At 40.2% G+C, this 24254-nt stretch overlaps 1 protein-coding gene across 1 annotated transcript in view; it reads right to left on the bottom strand.

The window, feature by feature from the left end:
- LOC124884918 (SLIT and NTRK-like protein 3) overlaps positions 1-20029 on the bottom strand; it is a 30380-nt gene extending 10351 nt beyond the window's left edge. Inside the window, exons 1-5 of the mRNA XM_047392969.1 lie at positions 19608-20029; positions 19184-19435; positions 18843-18958; positions 16422-17342; positions 12293-12512 (exon numbers count right to left, since the gene is read on the bottom strand). Of these exons, the coding sequence (XP_047248925.1) occupies positions 12293-12512; positions 16422-17342; positions 18843-18958; positions 19184-19435; positions 19608-19823 (1725 nt within the window). The 5' untranslated portion in view covers positions 19824-20029. The remainder of the gene's footprint in view (positions 1-12292; positions 12513-16421; positions 17343-18842; positions 18959-19183; positions 19436-19607) is intronic.
- Between the last annotated feature and the right edge of the window lie 4225 nt (positions 20030-24254).

The raw sequence follows: 24254 nt of genomic DNA, 5'->3' as shown, positions 1-24254 counted from the left end.
AAGTGTGGGCCGAAATTCATCCACAGTAATGTAAAAGACTCATTACCAGTAATTGCAAACCCTTGATGGCAGTTGTTGCTGTCGAGCAGTGGTGGGCGAGGTTCTAATAATTCACTAACAGCTAATAGTGGAAAGAATTCTCCATTTACCTGATTAGTGTTTTTGCTTAGTTTGGAAACGATTAGGTAACTTTACGTCTGCTAACAAAATTCATAAGTTTATTTCCTTTATGTTGTGGGCATGTCTTGAAGAGTCTTTTAGGTACACTATACCCTACCACCTAATTTATAAAGCAAGTTAATACAGCAACAAGACCAACCAAAGTGATGTACAATAAAAGGAAAGAAGTAGAAGACACAGAATAAAATACTTAAATAAGCTATGGGGTAAGAACACTGTCAAAAACAATGTGCATGTAAAGACGGAAATGTGTGCATATTAGTCAATAGTTGTGCATAAGTAAAATCCAAAAGAGGTATTGTATATTTTCTCTGTAAGAATAGAAAATAAAATGTTACAGCTTCAAGAAATTACAAACACAAAGTTCAAGTTTACAGTTGTGGTTTATTCTTTATGAATACAATATGCTATAACAGTTTGTGAATATGATTTATTTTCTTTGAGAATACAAATTTACATCAGCGACTTGGTGTCACGTGATCTCAGGCTCAGAATATAGTGGGTGGAGTTATACAATGATGTACAGTAGGTGGCAGTATGCACCTCTGAATTTGTTGCAAACCACCAGCAGAAGAAGAGAAGGAGAAGCAGCAGCACTACCACCAAGATGACGGACCAAGAGCATATATTAACGACATTAAGACATATATAAACTTTTTAACATTACCTGGCTTTGTACCGTAGTTTCTTGGTCCGTCATCTTAGCGCTAGTGCTGCTGCTTCTTCGTCTCTTCTTCTGCTAGCGGTTTGCAACAAATTCAGAGGTGTATACTGCCACCTACTGTACATCATTGTATAACTCCACCCACTATATTCTATGTTTTAGTTTTGTATTTAATAAAAATAAGAACAATGCTTTATTTATAATACTCTTGATTTCCCCCCTATCTCCCCTCTGTTTCTAATATTCCTTTTAGACTGAATCTGGCACTACGTTTACTAACTCTATGCTCCACTAACCAGCCTGAGATCACGTGACACCAAGTCGCTGATGTAAATTTGTATTCTCAAAGAAAAGAAATCGTATTCACAAACTGTTATAGCATATTGTATTCATAAAGAATAAATCACAACTGTAAACTTGAACTTTGTGTTTGTAATTTCTTGAAGCTGTAACATTTTATTTTCTATTCTTACAGAGAAAATATACAATACCTCTTTTGGATTTTACTTATGCACAACTATTGACTAATATGCACACATTTCCGTCTTTACATGCACATTGTTTTTGACAGCGTTCTCACCCAATAATAAGCAGAGGTAAAAAAAAAAAAGATGGAATCACAATAACTAAAATAGTAAAAACACAATGAGGTTAAGCATAATTCACACAGGATCAAAGGCCAGAGAATAAAGTGTTTTTAAATGAGAATTAAAAACAGTGAGAGAGGGAGCCTGCCTGACATGTAGTGGTAAATCATTCCACAGTTTTGGATCTGCAACAGAGAAAGCTCTGTAACCTCTGAGCGTGTATCGTGTATGTGGTATCAGTAAAAGCTATTGCTATTGGCTTACTAAGTGTACACATGACAAGACGTCATTGTGGGATACAGCAGCAGCTGGCTGAAGGCAGTTTTGAATTGCAGTTATTCTTCACAGTATGGAAGGTGACTAAGGGACAGTCGTCTTATAGCAGTTAGTGGTTAGCAATTAGCAGTCCAAAATTATTTATCTGTTTAGCGGTTTAGCTTTAGCAAAGCTAATATGTCAGTCAGCAGAATATGGGTTAGGGAAGCTGACATTTTGGTTAGCTGTGCCAACCATTGCTGCTGAGGATGGAACAGCCAGTTATTAGTATTCACATTTGACTAAGTTGGTTTGGAGAGCATTTTTCCCTTATAAAAAAAATATATTATTTGAAAACTTTGGTTTGTATTCACTCAAGTTCTTTTTTTCTGATATAAAAATTAGTTTGATGATCTGAAACATTTAATGGGGCAGATATTTTTTAACAGCACCATATCTATCCTAAGGACATTGCTCCATGTTGTGATTCATTCACTGGAAACATTATTCCCATGAACCTCCAGATTTTATGTAGTAAAAATGTCTTCAGATAAAATTATGCATATGAAGTGAATACCATGTCAAATCAATTTGCTCTTTGAAAGTCTACACCCTTTACTGTTTGTTTATCACTTTCCAGGGAGGTTTCTTCTTGGCCGTGGTGTTGTTATAAACTTTCATGATGTATTCATGCTCCCTTTGCCTGTAACATGTACTTTTACGTTTACACATTTCCCCGAGTGACTTCACCCACAATCCCCAGAGGAACGGCATGAACTTGTTCTGTACAGCCGTTTGTAGACGGAGCATGAGCGGATCTAATAGCAAAGAGTGAAGGTTTCTGGTCTATTGAGGCCGCTGTTGGTAGAGAAACAGGCATCTCTGCCTCTGTGTGATAGCTAAACATCCCCTGCAACGAAGGGGAAAGAAGCTTCTGATCTTTTATTCTGTGGGGAAACAAATACAGACTTTTAATGTTGCAGAATTTCACATCAGTTTGGATATTGGGATTGGAATGGGCTGATAACTGTTTAGTTCTGTAATGACATGAAGACGTACGCTGGTTTTCACTGTTCCTGCCTTTAAAACTGGCATACAAAAGCATGCAAGGACACTCCCGTGTGGATATGAAGTCTTGTTGATACTAAATTAATACTATGATAATTAGTCTTACACTCATTATGTCCTAGCGTATCATCCACCCCTACACATAATTAAATGCCAGTGGTTATTAACAGTAAATTACTTTTATCTCAGTGGTTAGAAAATTCTGTCTTTATTTAACAAAAGAAAAATGCATCACTGAAGTTAAAAGGGCTTTATTGGCATGTAATGTGAAAACCAAATTACTAAGTCAGACAGCCACTGAGACAGAGACCCATCTCGTCTCTGGAAATAGAAAATGCACACAAGTAGTGTGGTCAAACTTCCTAGCTCATAAAAACCTATAATGACAGAGGCTTTTTTTGCTGAGCTTCACTATTTAGTTTAAAACACCTATTGTGGTTGTGTTTTATGCTGTGCTGCGCACTTTAAAATAAAGAAAACTGGTTCATGTTACAAGAGGACATAACTTCTTTTTAGCTGCTTTTATTGTGCTGATGAAATTGGATACACAGGATGTGCAACCAAATAGTATGTAATTACTAGTATGGATTTTGTATTGATGGATCTTACTTATGTGTCTCAACTTAACATCTACTTGCCTTATCAGCTACCTTCCATCCATTTTCTTTATCAAGCTAATCCTATCCTATGAGTCATGAGGTGTGGCACACACAAAACAGATCACACATACTCATACCCAAGGACAATTTAGGTACTAGCTGACTTAACGTGCATGTTTTGGACTACGGGAGGAAAGCTATGTACCTGTGTCTACACATGCACTAAGAAGAACAATTGTACAGCCCAAACATCTCCATGGTTAACCTCACAAGATTTTACAAAATTTATTCCCAATTTCTTTCCACATTAAAACCACCAACTTCAAAGTATTTTACTGGAATGTTATTTGATACCAACACAAAGCAATGCATAAATGTAAAGTGGAAGGAAAATGGTGCATGACTTTCAATATTTTTGAGAACTAAATAAAAAAATTGAGGTGTGTATCTGTATTCAGCCACCTTTACTGTATTACCGCTAAATCCTATCAGAGGCTGCAAAAGATTGATAACGACTGAGGAGGAGGTTCAGCTTCCAGCAGTACAACAACTCCAAACGTACAGCTAGAGCTGCAGTGAAACGGTTAGCTCAAAGCATTTTCATGTGTTAGAATGGCCTAGTCAAAGTTTGGTCCTAAATCCAACCGGCGTTTTGTTACCAGCCTTGATAATTGCTAATAACATTCCCCCTCCATCTACACTGCTCAAAAAAATAAAGGGAACATTCAAATAATACATCCTAGATCTGAATAAATGAAATATTCTCATTGAATACTTTGTTCTGTACAAAGTTGAATGTGCTGACAACAAAATCACACAAAAATCATCAAGGGAAATCAAATTTATTAACCAATGGAGGCCTGGATTTGGAGTCACACACAAAATTAAAGTGGAAAAACACACTACAGACTGATCCAACTTTGATGTAATGTCCTTAAAACAAGTCAAAATGAGGCTCAGTATTATGTGTGGCCTCCATGTGTCTGTATGACCTCTCTACAACACCTGGGCATGCTCCTGATGAGACGGTGGATGGTCTCCTGAGGGATCTCCTCCCAGACCTGGACTAAAGCATCCGCCAACTCCTGGACAGTCTGTGGTGCAACGTGACGTTGGTGGATGGAGCGAGACATGATGTCCCAGATGTGCTCAATCGGATTCAGGTCTGGGGAACAGGCGGGCCAGTCCATAGCTTCAATGTCTTCATCTTGCAGGAACTGCTGACACACTCCAGCCACATGAGGTCTAGCATTGTCGTGCATTAGGAGGAACCCAGGGCCAACCGCACCAGCATATGGTCTCACAAGGCGTCTGAGGATCTCATCTCGGTACCTAATGGCAGTCTGGCTACCTCTGGCAACCACATGGAGGGGCTTGCAGCCCTCCAAAGAAATGCCACCCCATACCATTACTGACCCACTGCCAAACCGGCAGCAGATCGCTCTTCACGGTGTCTCCAGACTCTGTCACGTCTGTCACATGTGCTCAGTGTGAACCTGCTTTCATCTGTGAAGAGCACAGGGCGCAAGTGGCGAATTTGCCAATCTTGGTGTTCTCTGGCAAATGCCAAGGGTCCTGCACGGTGTTGGGCTGTGAGCACAACCCCCATTTGTGGACGTCGGGCCCTCATACCTTCCTCATGGAGTCGGTTTCTAACCGTTTGTGCAGACACATGCACATTTGTGGCCTGCTGGAGGTCATTTTGCAGGGCTCTGGCAGTGCTCCTCCTGTACCTCCTTGCACAAAGGCAGAGGTAGCAGTCCTGCTGCTGGGTTGTTGCCCTCCTACGGCTTCCTCCATGTCTCCTGGTGTACTGGCCTGTCTCCTGGTAGCACCTCCAGGCTCTGGACACTACGCTGACAGACACAGCAAACCTTCTTGCCACAGTTCGCATTGATGTGCCATCCTGGATGAGCTGCACTACCTGAGCCACTTGTGTGGGTTGTAGAGTCCATCTCATGCTACCACGAGTGTGAAAGCACCACCAACATTCAAAAGAGACCAAAACATCAGCCAGAAAGCATAGGTACTGAGAAGTGGTCTGTGGTCCCCACTTGCAGAACCACTCCTTTATTGAGTGTCTTGCTAATCACCAAAGATTTCCCCCTGTTGTCTATTTCATTTACACAACATCATGTGAAATTAATTGTCAATCAGTGTTGCTTCCTAAGTGGACAGTTTGATTTCACAGAAGTTTGATTTACTTGGAGTTATCTTGTGTTGTTTAAGTGTTCCCTTTATTTCTTTGAGCAGTGTATTTTCAACTGGCTTGTGCTATTTTCCAAAAAAGAATGGGAAAAAATTGAAAACCTTTTATCTTTCTTTTACGTCACCATATGCATTTCTTCTATCACATGAAATTAAAGATTTGTGATTTTAATGGGCAAATTTGATTCTCAGAGGAGCTTTTCAAAATTTATTGATTTAAATAACACAAATCCTGAAAAAAAACCCAAATCGTATCTTACATGTTTTGTTAGTAGTCACTGTTTAAAGACAAATACAGAGTGGCTTTTAGCTTTCAAAACTGGTAATGACGCCTACCAGCAACAAACACTAACAATGCTAACCATGCTAACCAGCAGCTGGTTGGAACATGCATTCACCAGCCAGACAGCCTTGTCTAACTCTTTTTATTTAGTAACACAGCTCACATCTTAGTTTATTCTGTTGCCTTCACATCATGAAGGGGTGAAAGAAAACTTTTTGAGTCAATATCAAGAAGCATGCTAACAGCTGGCTTAGGTGTTTAGTGCTAACTTCAGAGTTCATTTTGTTGGAGATGACATATGTTGGTCATGTAACATTTGGACCAGAAGGTTCTAGACAAACTCATCTACACGCTAATATAGAGCAATGTTTTGTCTTACATTTATATCATGACATACTTACAAGTATATGTCCACAGTTATGCCTACGCATTTTCATTTAGCATTTTACATTATTTATTGTGTTTTTGTCATTTATGGTTACAGTTTTAAAAATTTAAAGCCATCTCTAAACATTATTTAAGATGACTTTCAATTAACCTCAATAATTAATTTTACAGTTGGTGTACTCATTTTGTGGTGCATTGATAATGTGCTACTGCTAAAAACTTAAGTAATTGTCCTGCCAGTTAGGGCATGCTTACTTTATGCTGTGTTAAGAAAAGGTTGTAGAAGGAGACTATTGGGTAATTTGTCCTAAAAAGATCGGCCGGCAGGTTTTCACAAACCAACACAAAGTAAAAATACTCTCATAATCAGTGTTGCCAGATCTTGCAAGAGAAACAAGCATCCAGCTTTATGAAAACTAGCACAAAAAAAGCCCAAGGGGCAACCTACCACACTTTATAAAACAGAGGCTGTCTGTAAACAGTAAATGTACGTTTATTATTATATTATAAATAATAAAGTGCATTTTGAATATGTCACAGCAGATGGCTGTTATACAATCCATGCTAACTAGTCTCAAAAAGGTTAACACAATCTTAGTCATTTATTCAGACCAAACACAGCTGCTTGACAGATGTGTTCTGAAATCTGTGCCCTCATCGATTACAAAAGAATACTGGGCATCTCCAATATCACTCATGAGGTCTTTGAACATGCAAGGGGCAATTGCATGATTAATTAATGCAGTGCATTTTGTTCTGTGTATTTTGATCTCACTGTCAGTCGAAGTGGATCCAATGAGTTCACAAAGATGGCCCACAGCACTGATTGATGTATGACAGACTACGTAAGTGGCTATTTTTAGATAATTTCTTTGTTTTGTCTTGTTGTGTTTCGGGACAGTGAAACCCATGTTTGTTAGCCTCATGGAAGAGAAATGTGCACAGATTTTTTTGTGCTTCTCGGTATTAACATGCTGAAATTAATCGGCATGGTGAGCACGTATTTCACACTTGCAGAATCGGCATAATGTCTTTGAGATATTTCCCATCTGAGGTCGGATCCAGTCTTTCGTTGCATTCTCTTTCTCCCACTCTTTTTAATTTTTTCCCCTACATTTTCCCCACTTACTGCAACTCATTCTTCTGCTGTCTCGTCACTTGTTTCCCTGTCCCTCTAGGCTCCTGCGTTAGTGTATTTTGAGTGTGCCAAGTCAACTCGGCCGGGTGCAATAACCAGGAAACAGGAGCATGGAAAGGACAAACTATCTACCACTCGTGTTTTGCTTTATTGTGGGGAGCTGGGAAATAATCAAGGGGTTTCACTCGAAAAGAAAGCCAAGCCCAAATAAGCAACTTTTACATTTAAAACAAGCCCAAAAAACTCATGAAATTTGCAAGCGACTTTAGAGAACAAGTCCAAAGTCACTTATAATAAGCAGACTTGGCAACACTGCTCATGTTGCGGAGACTAAAAATGTTGTCTGATGCTAAGGTATTTATGTTCAATCATGAATAATCATGTACTTGATATAGTTTTTGATTTATCTTTTGTTATTCACGTTAAATAGATACCATTTACAAAAAAAATTGAGTAACATGATTATTAACATAACTGCAAAGTACTATCCTTATTTTGTTATGTTGTTACATATACCATATACATATATCAGTCCACTTATGACTTTATTCTCAATCTATCGATTTTAAACTCAGTTTATGGATCATGGTATTGATAATCCCTCTTAGTAAGTAAGTATTTGGTTTGTCAATTTGGATGCTAAAATAACCGCATTCAAGGGGGAAATGTTATGTGAAAATAGCTACAGAGATTGTTCCAGAGCAGCGTTCTGTTCAATAGTTTTGTTTACTATACAAAGCATAAGAGTTTCCTGAGAGAGAAAGTTGGTTCGCTAAATTCTCCTCATATGAACAAACGTCTGAATTCTGAACAACAGGTGAAGATCACTTGAGAGCAGGTTAGTAATTAGTAAATGTTACCCATCTGGCAGCATTATAATAGCCCTGGTTCTCTATTTATTCTCTCTGTACGTGATCCCACATACACAATTCCATGACTTGACATCAGTAAAGGGTATAAATGTCTGTCTCTGCATTCATGGATCTGATTTATTGCTGATTTGCTGTTCGAGTGTTTTTGTCAGAATAAAATTGTGATGGCTTAAAAGTTATCATGCGTCCATATGGTCCCTGAGTTTTTTAATAAGTCACAACAAATCCCAACATTTTCAGGCTTTGTGTGAAGCCCCCTGACTGGCTTTAAATTCATGCTCAGGGGATATTTATAACCCTTATAACTTACAAAAGCTCCAGTTTTGACTGAGAGTGAGATTTTTAACAGGGACAGGGGCTCTGATAACACTAGTGCCAGGACAGATCTGAATAATTCAGCAGCGATTACAGTGGATACTTTCCCTCTAATCAGTCAGAAAACCTCCCAAACTGCTTCACTGTCCTGTTCACTCGATCTGTCTCTGTCTCAGTGTTTTACACCAGGGTGTAATTGGTTCCTTGTATATGTTGTGGCAGTTGCATCAAGGTTTTTAGACAGAGAGTTGTTTCACTAAAAGCCAAACCTGGCCTCGGGCAAGTTTCTTGATTAATGCTGGCAATGACAAGGAAGTGTCTGCTTGAAACCAACATACTGACAAAGACATATGTTTTCCTGGGTTGTATATTTTTCTGGCTCCTATTCAGATGCCGCTTCGCGTAAGTTGATTTTATTATATATATTTTTTTTTTATTGCTTTAAGGCTCAGTTGCTCTCGTGCTGGCATTAATTTTCCAGTTTAGAAATTACACACACCACAATGATTTTAATTTTCTCTTTAACGTCAGACTAATATTTATTTTTCTAACAGTATGCTGGGGGAAATATTTTTCATATCATTTAAGTGGGTGTAACTGCATAATCTTGTTCTTGACGGCAGTGCAGACTGTAAGCTGTGTGTGCTGCTGTTTTGTCAGAATTCTGTTTTTCTTTTTTGTTTTCTCCAGCAGCTGTGAGCTAAATCCAGCTTTCATCAGTCTTAGCCTTTGATTTTACAGTGCAAACTCTGTCTCAGAAACACACCGCAGCACCCAGAAAAGCCCACGCCCCAAGCTTCAAACAGCCCACCAGAAAGCCAACAGGTGATATCGCTGTCATGTTATTTTCTGCAGCCAACGGTTGGTGCTAATATGGCTTTGTTAGGGAAATAACAACCCTGATAAATGAATTCAGTTACTGTGGTACAGATTTCCAGCATTATAATGGTGATACAGCTGGGCTCCATGAATACAGTCCACTGCATGCATCCAATTTGCGAAATCTTAAATTCTCTTGAACATAAGAGCACTGCACAATAGGCATAATGCATTTATTTGTATTTGCAAGGTTCCTCCAGCTCGTCCTTTATGAGCAAACATTTTGGAAATTGCTGCTAAACTGCCAGTCTCACCCACACAAACCTGGAACTGGGGAGTTTGGAATTTTTTTTTACATCGAGCTAAATAAGAACAGAAATTCACAATGACATTCAGGCTAATCTACACCCACTTTACCTCATTCTGCTCTGGCTGTCTAAGAAAAGCTTACATTAAATTTGCTGAAATCTTAGGAAGCTGGTTGAAAGGACTTAATATGTGTCCTCATCTCTGCGTTGCGTGCTGCAACCAGTCACTTAAAGCTGTGGTTAGATGTGAAAAGAACAAAAAAATTAAAATATGCTGCATTTTATACAGTCCATTTATCGTAAGTTGCATTAATTAAAACTAAGCTTAAACACTTAAAGGCTTCTGCTTTCTCCAGTGTAGCTCCTGATTTATTAAGACCACTTATGCAAATGGAGTCAATTGCAATTTTCCAATTGGAATACCTGAGGCACAAACCAAGTCCCACATGCTGCAGCAGAGCTCTCAAAACAACAGATGATGGGAGAAAACTCCAGCTGTTTCAGAGGCCAGCAGATCAGGGACTACCAGAAGTTTAAAAATGCAGCAGGGGCTTGTCAGAACTTGATTCATTAAGATGTAATGATACCACATGCTGTTTCTTCACAGTATATTAGACCTTTGCATTTTTGTTGCTTTTAAAAAAGACAGTAAACACATTTTTGTTAAGTGAAACAAAGGGTGTGACAGAGTTACATCAACTTAGCTTTACCACTGACAAACAACATAAAAGTAGCGAATTTGGCCAAAATCAGCTTGAAGTCCCATGTAAGGTATCTGATTAATACAGCTATGTGCAAGTTACAGCTCAAGTCCCCCCTGGAACCCCAAACATCAATGTATTTTATAATAGGTGCATGTATTAGAACAACACAAAGTAGCACATAAGGAAGAGGAAGAATGCTTATATGTGTTTTATAAAATTAAACAAAAAAACCCTGAAAATGCCAACAAGTACTTTTCTTTAATCCCCGAGTTCATACTTGTAGAACCACCTTTTGCTGCAGTTGCTGCACCAAGTCTTTTGGGGTATGTCTCTACCAGCTTTGCACATCTACAGAGTAATTTGGCCGGCTGACAGATGGAGCCGCCTCAACCCACAGCTACGGAGGTTAGCTGCAGTTAACCCTTTGTTCACTGTGGATGTTTCTTCAACTTCGTCACCCGGACAACTTTTGCTCAGCACAGTTCACGTAAGAGGTTGTGTTTTGGGCAGAGAGAAGTAGTTTAGAATGAAATAATCTAAACATTTTTCATTTTATGATGTTTGGTTTTGTTTGTGTGAAACTCAGCCATCTCAGTGATAGCATATTATCTACACAGCACATGTGCTCAGTTTGTGTGTTCTGTGTTTGGGTTTGTTTTAAAGTTAAGATAAACTTTATTTAAAGCGTGATTTTAAACACAGAAGATCGGTCATAACGTGCCGTCCACGCTTATGCATTTTAACCCTTTTATTAATGGTATTTTAAAGGTATGTGTTTGATTCTGGTGCTAAGCTATCAGCTTCTTTTGTTAGCTTTAACCGCTAACTGCTCAGAACATGTGCTTGCTACTAAAGATCATTTACCCAAAAAGGTTGTTAGTTTTCAATCTAGGAAATAATATTTCCCTAAAAATTATTTTACTAAACTTGAAAACTAAGTAAACCCAATTAAGCCCCATTTTTTCCAGAAAGATTTGGTTCTTATTCAAAATAATATTTCTTTAAATATTATGTTAATAAATAAAGGCAGCTAATTAAACACCGTTGAGAAATGATCATCCAGAAGGTTGGTTTTATTCAGCAAATCATTCTTTAAAATATTATTTTATTAAAATAATATTTTATCTGATCTTGCAATGTGAATGGTTGTCTAAAGGTATGCTGATTATTGCCTAAGTTAGTTGCAAGACTAACTTCACTTCACTTCCAGATTCTTCAAGATAATCCTTGGTTCTCAAACATAAACATTGCATGGTAATGTTGCATCACTCCTTTGGTCATGATTTTCAACCATCTTTAATCAACTTGTTTATATTGTACATAGCCCATTAGTCTTCCTTATTCTTTCATTCTGCTTGGTAGTTTAGTTGGATTGTTTTAACATAGTAAAGAGTTTGTTGATTGAAACATGTTTGACTTTGAGTTGACTTATTTTTGTTAATAAATTCTTGTATATTAAGAAATTGGGTGAATTTATTCCGTGTGTGCAGAGTTCTGCTGTTCAATAATGTCCGAGCTTGGCTACTTTCAATTTTGTCCTAATACCACCGCTTTACTGGGCTGGTATTCACAGGACAACCCTTAACAGACCGAAATATTATTTAATAAAATATTAAAGTATTAATATTAAATATTAAATATATTCATAATTACAACACATGCCACACTTTTCTGATTTATAAAAACAATTGAAAATAATGGATCTTTTTCCATCTATTTTATCATTATGGCTACTCTGTGTTGTTCTACAATATTAAAATACATAGCATTTTGTAGTTGTAACATAAAAACAGGTGAAAAAGTTCATCCAATACTTCTGCGAGGCACTATACCAGCTCAGAAGAGTTACAAATCCCACTGCAGAAATCAGTGGTTAGAATAAGTAAAATATGGGTTTACACCAACCTGCACCAGTCCTTTGAGGTGTTCCAGCAAACCCTCCATTGGAAGATGTTGGAAGAAATTGTTTCTCAGGTTAAGACGAGACAGACTGACTCCAGAAAACAAATTGACAGGGAGGCTCCGCAAAATATTGGAGTTGAGAAACAGCAACTGTAGGGACGGCATAGAGTCAAAGGTGCCAGGATCTACCACACGGATATAGTTGTACTCCAAGTAAAGGAACCTAAAATCAGAGAAAATAGAAGCAGATATGATCAGTGTTTACAAAAAAAGACAAATGGGCAACGATCTTACAGCATAATAAAACCGTCCATGCTCACTGTAGTGTAACTTTCCTTTATCCCACTATGACAAAATTACCGCTGAATATTCATGTTTCAAAATCATAGCAGAAATTTGATTCAATATCCTCTCTGCCTGTTCACAAATTAATCAGTATCAAACGATGTCAAATTTCACACAGATGTCTGATTAGCACTTTGGATGTTTTTAAAGAAATGCTGATTTCTTTTATTTTTTTTTTATTAGTAAAAATGTGATGTTCCTTTCTATGCCTGCTGGGGATTCTGCATACTTATGTTTCTGAAAAAAGGCATACGAACAGAAAGGAATACCTTTTCCAACATCAATGTGACAAATAGCCTGTATTATTTAACTGAAATAAAAACAGATCTCTTAGAGGTAAAAAGGCAGAATATTAAAAAAAATGCAATCGAGTACACACCCTTCAGCTAACACTTTGTTGAACTACCTTTAGGTCAACTTTAGTATTCAGTCTTCTCAGGAAAACATCAGCTATGAGTTATAGATAGTATTAATTATTAGGGTTCAGCTGTTCTGGTTTGAATTTCTTGACATTTTTTTATATTAATCCTTTAGCTAAACCCAGGATTTGCAGAGAGGTTAGCGAGGATCAAAATTATCTCTTTGTTCAAAGGCATGAGTCAGGGTAAGGGTGCACAAAAATCACATAGCATCAAATGCATATCATAACACAGACAAGACAGATATCAGCAGTTAGAGAAAATATGTAACAGCAGCAGTGTTACTAAAACTGCATGTTTCTCCATAACTCACAAAAATGCAAGACAGAAAGTGGTGAAGGAGGCAGTCAATGGCCAAACCTGAGCAGCAGGATTAGTACTGATCTCCTCTAGGGTTGAACAACAGAATCCTTTTCTTCCAAAGGAAATATCCAGACCTGGCTAAAATCTCCTAAACCTTGTAGCAGAATAGGTTTTGTGATGGAACCAAACTGGAACTTTTCCACAGTTCCAAACAGTAAGTTTAACATTAAAACAACACTGCATAGCTCCATTCCCACAGTGAAATATGGTGGTGGCAGCAGCATGCTCTTGGATTACATTTTGAAAAGGTGGGAAAAATCATGAAGAGTTATGGATCAGACAATATTGACATATAACATTTTGTTAGAAAGCTAAAAATGGATTTTCTTTTTCAGCATCACAGTAATCTGAGACTACATCAAATTTAACGAAAGAATGGCTCAACCTGAGTTTAGGACTCTGGTGGACAGAAATTCTGTGGGACACAATTGTGAAGTGGAATGAAATTTATTGGATGTGTCAAACTTGTTTAACAAATCAAAAACTGAAAAGTGGGGCGTGCAATATTATTCGGCCCCCTTGCATTAATACTTTGTTGCGCCACCCTTTGCTGCAATTACAGCTGCAAGTCGCTTGGGGTTTGTCTCTATCAGTTTTTTACATCGAGAGACTGAAATTCTTGCCCATTCTTCCTTGCAAAACAGCTCGAGCTGAGTGAGGTTGAATGGAGAGCGTTCGTGAACAGCAGTCTTCAGCTCTTTCCACAGATTCTCGATTGGATTCAGGTCTGGACTTTGACTTGGCCATTCCAACACCTGGATACGTTTATTTGTGAACCATTTCATTGTAGATTTGGCTTTATGTTTTGGATCATTGTCTTGTTGGAAGATAAATCTCCGTCCCAGTCTCAGGTCTCTTGCAGACTCTAACAGGTTTTCTTCCAGAATGGTCCTGTATTTGGCCCCATCCATCTTCCCATCAATTTTGACCATCTTCCCTGTCCCTGCTGATGAAAAGCAGGCCCAAACCATGATGCTGCCACCACCATGTTTGACAGTGGGGATGGTGTGTTCAGGGTGATGAGCTGTGTTGCTTTTACGCCAAACATATCGTTTTGCATTGTGGCCAAACAGTTAGATTTTGCTTTCATCTGACCAGAGCACCTTCTTCCACATATTTGGTGTGTCTCCCAGGTGGCTTGTGGCAAACGTTAAACGAGACTTTTTATGGATATCTTTGAGAAATGGCTTTCTTCTTGTCACTCTTCCATAAAGGCCAGATTTGTGCAGTGTACGACTGATTGTTGTCCTATGGACAGACTCTCCCACCTCAGCTGTAGATCTCTGCAGTTCATCCAGAGTGATCATGGGCCTCTTGGCTGCATCACTGATCAGTCTTCTCCTTGTTCGAGATGGAAATTTAGATTTGCAGTGGTCTGATCCTCCTTCCATTTCAATATGATTGCTTGCACAGTGCTCCTTGGGATGTTTAAAGCTTGGGAAATATTTTTGTATCCAGATCCGGCTTTAAACTTCTCCACAACAGTATCTCGGACCTGCCTGGTGTGTTCCTTGGTCTTCATGATGCTCTCTGGGCTTTGAACAGAACCCTGAGACTATCACAGAACAGGTGCATTTATACGGAGACTTGATTACACACAGGTGGATTCTATTTGTCATCATCAGTCATTTGGGACAACATTGGATCATTCAGAGATCCTCACTGAACTTCCGGAGTGAGTTTGCTGCACTGAAAGTAAAGGGGCCGAATAATATTGCACGCCCCACTTTTCAGTTTTTGATTTGTTAAACAAGTTTGACACATCCAATAAATTTCATTCCACTTCACGATTGTGTCCCACTTGTTTTTGATTCTTCACAAAAAATTTGACTTTTATATCTTTATGTTTGAAGCCTGAAATGTGGAAAAAGGTTGAAAAGTTCAAGGGGGCCGAATACTTTCGCAAGACACTGTATGAGATGTTCTCACAATCTGACAGATTTTGCAAACTTCTTCACGGTAGAGTGGGAAAATTTCACCAAGTCAAGATATGGGATGCTTAGACACTCCAACCAAAGAAGACTGAATGCTGAGACTGAAGCAAAAGATTCTTCTGCAAAAAGTTTGGGTTAGGAGTATTGACACTTTTTTGTTATATTTCTATCCCGTCGGACAGATTTGTTTTTGTTAGTTACGCAGGATAAATGTCACATCAAAGGTTTAAAAAGTTTGAAAGGATTTTTCATGGTTTAATTTTAAACCTCATAAAAAACAAGCATTTTAATTAGGGTCTGTAGACTTTTTATATCCACTTTAGACCCAGTTCAAATTGATCATAGCGCTCTGTCACCATTTAGCACTTAACAAAGGCTAACGAGAGGTTAAGAGGAAGACATTTTCCATGTCAGCAGAGGATCTTTATTATTGATTAATAGTCAGATTAATGGCTTTAGATTTTCTTAAACCTGTCTGGAAATATAAAGATGGTACTGCTGAAATCTAAACCCGGGTGACCTATCATTCTTCAGATAGATGTGCATGAATTCTGATCTGTTGTCTTTATTAATGTTTAATGCACTTACTGAAGGAAGATATGCATTATGTACTGATGATTCATCATTGTGAGTTTAATCTGACATTTATATACATATGCATTGCTCTGACAAGCCTTTTCCCAAACACAAAATCCTGCCATCATCCTGACACCTCGCTGTCTTATCAACACCTTCTGTATGCAAATACCAAAAAACATTCATTTTCACATTCTCACTCAGAACCAGGCTTACAACTCAACTGGAGCATTGCATCAGCCAGCGTGACTAAGTAATGACAAACATGGTAGAGAATGGGAAACCTTCATTTCAATCAAACTCCAGCATAATAGTAATCAATGTTTTCAGCGCTATATGCTGTGCCAGGATTATAGTGAAATTAATTCAACTTTTTTAAACAAACAAATTTCTAAGTACCTTAAGCTGACATGTGACTTTGGTTAAAGGATTTTGTTTGAAGTGCAAAGAGGGGAGCGTGTGCTTGAAATGTTGAACGAGGCAAAACCTTCTTACCTTAGGTTCTGCAGTCCTAGGAACATGTGGGGGCTCAATCTATCCAGGTTGTTTCCATTCAGGGAGAGGGTCCTCAAGTTTATTAGGCTGGAGAAGGCCCCTTCCTGGAGGTAACTGATGCGGTTGTTCCCTAAGTGAAGCAGGTCAAGGCTGGAGAAGTTCCAAAAGTCCGCGCGATAGATCTTTTGGATTAGGTTCCCGCCTAGGAAGAGCTTTCGGCCATTGAGGGGCCGAGGCATGAGCTGGGACATGTTGTGGAATCCATTCTCTTTGCAGTTGAGGGTTTGGCCTAGATCTGCAATGTGCAGGTTACAGGTGCAACGGATGGGGCAAATGATAGGTATAGGAGGTCGTGTTTGGTAACCTGCAACAGGGGGGTTCTGGTTGGGCATCAAACTGCGAGCTGTGGGGGGCGTTCTGGAGGGTCGAGGTCTTTTAGTCGGCCTCGGTTGCCTCTCCCTTTCTTTACGCTCTGATGAAGAGGAGGAGGATGAAGTGTGAGTATTCTGTCGAGAGCCATGTACCATAGATGATGGCTTTGTCGGCCTGACTGTCCTGGGATTGGAGTTGTGTTTAGAGTTTGGGGGCAGAGGCTGGGGCTGGGATCCTTCTGATGGAGCACCTCTCTCTTCTTGCAGCTCTTTATCCGGCAGGTCAGCACAAAGTTCTTTCCGAGGGATTTCCCTCAGGTCCTTTCCATGAAGATGAAATGGGTATTCGCAGGTAACATCCCCAACTACGGCTGTGTAGGGGATCTGACCCAGCCACTGCAGTAGCTGCACCGCCTCACAGCTACAGTTCCAGGGATTCTCCTCCAGCTGTAGCTCCATCAGGGATCGGCCGATGTACTCCAGGGTCCCAGCATATGCCAGGCTCTTCAGACGGTTTCCCCTCAGGTCCAAATGAGTCAGAGACACAGATCTGGAGTAGGAGGGGGAGGAGAGGCAGGCGAGTTAGTAAAAAGGACAAACTGCAATGAATATGTTTTTTATTCGATACTGAATTAATCTTCTATGATATGACATATAGTGCCTTGCAAAAGCATTCATATACCCTGAGCTTTTTCAGATTGTGTTGCATCACAACTACAAGCTTGAATATACTTTGTTAGTGTTTTATTTGACAGAACATCAAGAACAAGAGTATAATTATGAAATTAAAGGATTGATACAGGGTTTTTAATGTTTTTCCCCAAAAAAGTATGAAAATTGTGGAATGCATTTGTACACAGCCCTTGTAAATCAATACTTTGTAGAAACACCTTTAGCTCCAATTACAGCTGAAAGACTTCAGGGTATGTCTCTATATGCTGTAAACATCTAAAGACAACATTTCTTCTCATTCTTCTTTGCAAAGTCACATTGAATGGCCTTGCTACCAATTATCAAGTGGATTTCTGCACAGCATATTTAATTACAGTCATCATCTCTGAATCCATGTATGCATTGTCACAATTATAGAGGACCGTTTGAGTGTGATGTTTAGTTTAGACTCGTTGTCCTGCAGGAAGGTGAACCTCCCAGTCCTATGTCTTTTGCAGTCAGACATGTTTTTTTCTAGGATTGCCTTGTATTAGGGTTCACCTTTTTTGTCAACTCTGACCAGCTTCCCTGTTCGTGCTAAAGAAAGCAGTCCCACAGCATGATACTGCCACCACCATGTTTAACAACAGTGGTAGGATTTTTAGGGTGATATGCAGTGTTAGTCTTCTTGCCACACAACGGGTTTAGACCCAAAAGTTACATTTCGTCCTCACCTGACCAGAGCACTTTCTTTCACACATTTACTGTATCCTCTATGTGTATTGTGGCAAACTGAACTTATTATGGCTTTCCTCTTGCCACTTTTTTATAAAGGCAGAGTAAAGTGCAAGCCTAATAGTTGTTCTATCAACAGATTCCCACACCTGATATTGTTTTATAACCTAGCCCTGCTTAAAATGTATCCACATTTTTCTGTCTACTGTGTTTCTTGGTCTTCATTATGCTGATTGTTTACTAATGTTTTCTAACAAACCTCTGGGGCCTTCACAGAACAGCTATATTTATAAAGAGAGGTGAAGCCCATTTATTGATTAGATGATCAGTAAAAAGGTCTGAATACAAATTCAAAACACACTTTTTAGATTTTTTATCATAAAACTTTTCAAAGTTTTCTGAAAAGTCTCACTCTTCTTAAATTATGAACCATTTTGTGTTGGTCTATCACGTGACAGTTCCAATACAGCATGTTAAAGTTTGGTTTCTGTAACATAACTAATTGAGAAAAAGAGATATAAGTGCTTTTGCATGGCGCTGTGTCTGCGCTACAACAACCTTACCTCAGCAGAACACTGTGACTAACTGTGCCTGGCAGTGATATTTCTACACATCAGTCGTGGCATAATTAAAAAGCTTTGGAGTAAAATAATCAGGATGTAACCTGAACAGATGAGCAGGCAAGATGGGGATCAGATTGTCATTCAGTATGAGAACCTGAAGCTTGTGGAGAAACCTCAGAGCACCACTGTCGATGCGTTTGATCACATTGTAGTCGGCCTGCAGAAGAAAAAAGGGCAATTTTGACAAATGTGTCACTGCTGAAACCAAAACTTGGGTACTCTCTTCAAAAGCAAACCTTAAAATTATTTTACCCCATTTCTCCCAGACCACCTGCCAATCCATGACTGTTTCTGGCATGGAAACGAATTGTATTCTCTGGCTGATTCATCAATGATAAAGTCAGTCATGGATAATTAGGACTGATTATGTGCTCGAGCCTACCTGGAGGTATTCCAGAGCCTCTAAACCAGCGAACGTGTCATTTCTGAAGACCTCCAGCTTGTTCTCATGGAGGTACAGGCGCCTCAGTTTGGCTAACCCATTAAAGGCCCCCACTCGGATATCCTGTAATGCATTGTTGCCAAGGTTCATCGACACCGCGTTGCCAAGGTGCTGAAACCCGTTGCTATAGAGACGTCTGAAAGAGTTCCTCTGGAGGTTGAGTTTGAAAGGGCGGATCCATGACTGTGACACCTGGATGATTAATTATAGCTCTGATTACTTAGTTTATTAATTAGGGGAAGTGAACAATAAGAATAAGCCATAAGCTACAACAAAGACAATATATTAGCATTGGAGATTCGGTATTTTAACAAGATTAATGACATTGTCGCAAAGCCCGTGATAAATGAGGACGAAGGGGTACCTGGCTGGCATTGGTGAAGCCCCGCCCATCACAGTGCACGTGCAGCACGCCCTCTTTGACCTCGCATGTGCACGGCTCAAAGCACGGCTCATCCACTTCCTCCTCAGAGTTGTCCACCAGAGGGGTGTGGGTGGAGGTGGGGGTAGGGGTGGGGCCGTGCGATGCCTGGGACAGGCACAAACACCCCAGGGCCGCTGTCAGAGTGACCCACCGCATCCTACTGCTTCTCCCTTTCAACTGAGCAGCCTGGGGCTACGGCGCGGCATCAGGCCTTTATTTCACTGCCAGGCGAGGCAAAGATGCATACATTCAAACGCACACACGCACAGAAACAGACAGGGAAGGAGAAGGAGAAGTCATTTCAGGAGGAATCAGACTGGTGATACATCATAAGCATTTTCAAGCAGGCTGGAAATAAATGTTAAATCACACAGACTGTTGAGCCATGGGGAAAGCATTTCATTATACAGAAATAATTATGTACAGGCCAGCTCCGGGCCATAGTTTGCCATGATATGAGTCAACCCATGACAAACATACGGTGCCATGCAAAAATATTTGCACTTAGGGAACTTTTTCACACTTACTCTTGTTACAATCACAAACCTTAATGCTCTTTATTGTGATTTTATGATACACCTATACAAGATGCCCCATAATTGTAAAACTGAAGAATACTAATACCTAACTTTCAAAATATTTTACACATCAAAATCTAAAAAGGTTTAGCATCCACTTGTATTCACTCCCCAGGAAGCAATATTTTATCGCACCGCTGTTCTGCGCTTAGTGGCGTCAACATAGCCAAGCAGTCCTTGTCGTCCCTCTTTGTCAGATGACGGGTTGCCATCATAGCCGACAGAGGACATCTCAAACATATCAGGCGACATGTGTTTGGATACATTCATATTGTACATATTTATAACAAAATAAACAAAACAACATAACGCAATAATATGGCATCATTTTCATTTCTGCAAAATAGCAGAAAATTCAAAACGCAAATCAACTTAATCTCTGTATGGCTTGACCAAAATCTACATAACACCTTCACCCAGCATGCTTGCAGTAAAAAAATATCTTCCCATACAAATGACAAATTACTCAAAAACAAAAACTCGTACTCGTCGTCTTTCGCTTTATCCGGGACCGGGTTGCGGGGGCAGACTCAGCAGAGACGCCCAGACGTCCCTCTCCCCAGACACCTCCGCCGGGGGGAGCCCAAGACGTTCCCAGGCCAGCCCCAGCGCATGCTGTAGCTCTTGGCTAGAGGGGACCAGCAGGACCAGGTCATCTGCAAAAAGAAGAGACGAAATCCTCTGGTCCCCAAACCAGACCCTCTCCGGCCCTTGGCTGCACCTAGAAATCCTGTCCATAAAAGTTATGAACAGGACCGGTGACAAAGGGCAGCCCTGCCGGAGTCCAACATGCACCGGGAACAGGTCCGACTTAGCGCCGGCAATGCGAACCAAACTCCTGCTCCGCTTGTACAGAGACCCAATGGCCCCTAGTAAAGGGCCCCCGATTCCATACTCCTGGAGCACCCCCCACAGGGCATCACGAGGGACACAGTCGAATGCTTTCTCCAGGTCCAAAAACACATGTGGACCGGTTGGGCAAACTCCCATGAACCCTCGAGTACCCTGTAGAGGGTTTAGAGCTGGTCCAGTGTTCCATGGCCGGGACGAAAACCACACTGCTCCTCCTGAAGCCGAGGTTCAACTATCGGCCAGACACTCCTGTCCAATACCCTGGCGTAGGCCTTACCAGGGAGGCGGAGGAGTGTGATCCCCCTGTAGTTGGAACATAGCCGCCGGTCACCCTTCTTATGAAGGGGGACCACCACCCCAGTCTGCTAGTCCAGAGGCACTGTCCCCGACCACCACGCAATGTTGAAGAGGCATGTCAACAATGACAGCCCCACAACATCCAGAGACTTGAGATACTCAGGGCGGATCTCATCCAACCCCGAAGCCTTGCCACCGCGGAGCTTTTTAACCACCTCGGTGACTTCAGCCTGGGTGATGAAAGAGTCCAACCCCGAGTCCCCAGCCTCTGCTTCCACCAGGGAATGTGTGATGGCAGGATTGAGGAGGATAGATGCTGAGAACATGGTCCATTCGGACTCTATGTCTCCAATATCCTTCAGAATCTGGTCAAAGCTCTCCCGGAGGTGGGAGTTGAATACATCCCTGGCCAAGGGCTCCACCAGACGTTCCCAGCAGACCCTCACTATGTGCTTGAGCCTGCCAAGTCTATCCGGCTTTCTCCTCCTCCAGCGGATCCAACTCACCCCCAGGTGGTGATCAGTGGACAGCTCAGCCCCTCTCTTCACCCAAGTGTCTAAAACATGCGGCCGAAGGTCTGATGATACGACAACAAAGTCGATCATTGACCTTCGGCCTAGGGTGTCCTGGTGCCAAGTGCACTGATGGACACCCTTATGTTTGAACATGGTGTTCATTATGGACAATCCGTGACTAGCACAGAAGTCCAATAACAACAAACAAACAAAAACTTTTCATAGAAATTCGTTCAACACAAGTTAGTAACTTGAAATGCTCACACGCTGGGATTTAAATGAAGCAACAAACAATGGGTAGAAGTGGATTGTACATCAGCAATTGTTTAGTCTCTGCTTTAGTAGCAAATGTGAATTCAGCCCTTTCTAAACTTTCATTGGCTGTTAAACACACACTAAACACATAAAAAAAACTAACACCTTCTGCTGGCAAATTTTATTATATGCCAACACAACCGCCTTACAAATTTCTGCTGAAACATGAAATGTTTGCCTATTTTTCTGAGCAAAATACTGTAGCTAAAACTCAGTCAGATTGAATAGAGGAATCTTGCCATAAAGTTTTTATTGGTCTAAGAGCTGGACTTTGCCTGAGTAATTCTAACACATGAATAAGCTTCGGTCTAAACCATTCCACAATGGCTTGGATGTATGTTTTGGGTTGTTGCCCTGTTGGTAGGTGAAATCTTTTACAACCTCCAACAGGTTTTCTTCCAAAGATACCCTGGATTTACCTCCATCTGCCTATAAACTCTGACCAAATTCCTTGCTCTTGCTAAAGAAAAACAACCCCCACCATGATGCTGCCACAACCATGATTAATCTCGGAGCTTTTCACAGGACAGCTGTAATTACGGTGTGTTAAAATGAGATTACAATATTTACTAATTAGGGAGAAAATAAATTATTAAACAATGTGGTGTTTTCCTTACCCCTAACAATGATGTGCTACTTTGTTTTGATCTATTACATAAAGACACAACAAAATATATGATTTTGTGGTAATAATGTGACAAAATGTGGACAACTTTGAGCAGAATGCCAATTTTTGCAAGGTAAGTTGAATCCAACAAAGGAAAACAATGCTTTTTGAAAGCAAACTGAACAGTCTCTTAGCTGATGCACCAAATGCTTTTATAATGCAAATTTAAATACTGACATTGTAAATGCAAATCAAAGACACAAACACAAACACGCTCACCTCTGAATCACATTTTACCATGTTCAGAGTGGCTTTTCGGACAAGTAGGGGACAAAAAATAATAACAGCTGGGATGAATATATTCAGCATTATTCTCAAAAGGCCGGCAAAGCTAAAATGTCATGCAAGTGTTGTTTTAATGTATGCAATATGAATATGAGTAAATGCAAATCAGATTCATAATGCCTCTGTCTAATGAACTGCTCCATTTAATAGGATGAATGGCAATCAGGGAACACTGGGGGGTCAGGCGCAAACTACCCGAGATTATCAATCAGCAAAAATATGTTGGGTTATCAACAGCCATCAAGACCTGTCACGGTCATTATTGCGATAATGACAGCGGAGCTGAAGCACCACTGCAAATCAAAACTCTTCAGAATTTTTCAAAACCCGGTTGATGTGGAGGTAGCGCGGTGACAGGCAGGAGTATGAACTGATGCTGATAGTGACGGTGATGTAAGAAGACCAGGATTATTACACATTTTTCATGGCCGAATTCAATGTGTTTTCAGTCTCAGATTAGCAGAGTTCTCAGTTTCTTACCCCTTTATTGGAATGTATACAATGTTTCAACATCTAATTTCCGACTACTATCAGAAGGGAGAATGAACAATTTTACAAAAGTTAGAAAGAAACCAGCAAAAAAAAAAAAGAATTAAAACAGCTGAGAATGCAGAGTCTTGCACTGAGATATTTCCTCTCAAGCCTTAATGAGATCTAAATTGGATAAAGCATCTCGATCTGCTCATACAGTGTTGAACACTGGCAAGCGGAATGCAATAATGATCATGATGGTATGGTGGCTGTAATCATCCAGCAATAATCTGGCATCGGCGGGTTAGACAAGAAGGCAGCAGTGAAAACATCACCGCCTGGGAAAGAAAGAGCAATCACGGAGGTGATTATAATGGGGGGAGAGATGAAGGGATGAGTGAAAACCAGAGGAGGAAGCAAGATGGGAGAAAAGGTGAAGGAATAGAGAATTAGAGAAAGACCAGACAGATAAGGAGAGAGTAATGGGTTATAGAGTGGGTGCAAAAGGAGGAGGAAAGGAGTGGGATTGCATAAGCAGTAAGAAGTCAGTCAAGTCTGCCACTCAGGATGAGAGCTCACAGTGAAACAGCTGAAATCTGATATTGAT

This window comes from Girardinichthys multiradiatus, chromosome 19 (assembly GCF_021462225.1).
Source record: "Girardinichthys multiradiatus isolate DD_20200921_A chromosome 19, DD_fGirMul_XY1, whole genome shotgun sequence".
NCBI classification, from domain to species: Eukaryota; Metazoa; Chordata; class Actinopteri; order Cyprinodontiformes; family Goodeidae; genus Girardinichthys; species Girardinichthys multiradiatus.
The sequence above is the reverse complement of the archived record's forward strand: the minus strand, read 5'-3'. Positions and strand labels throughout refer to the sequence as shown.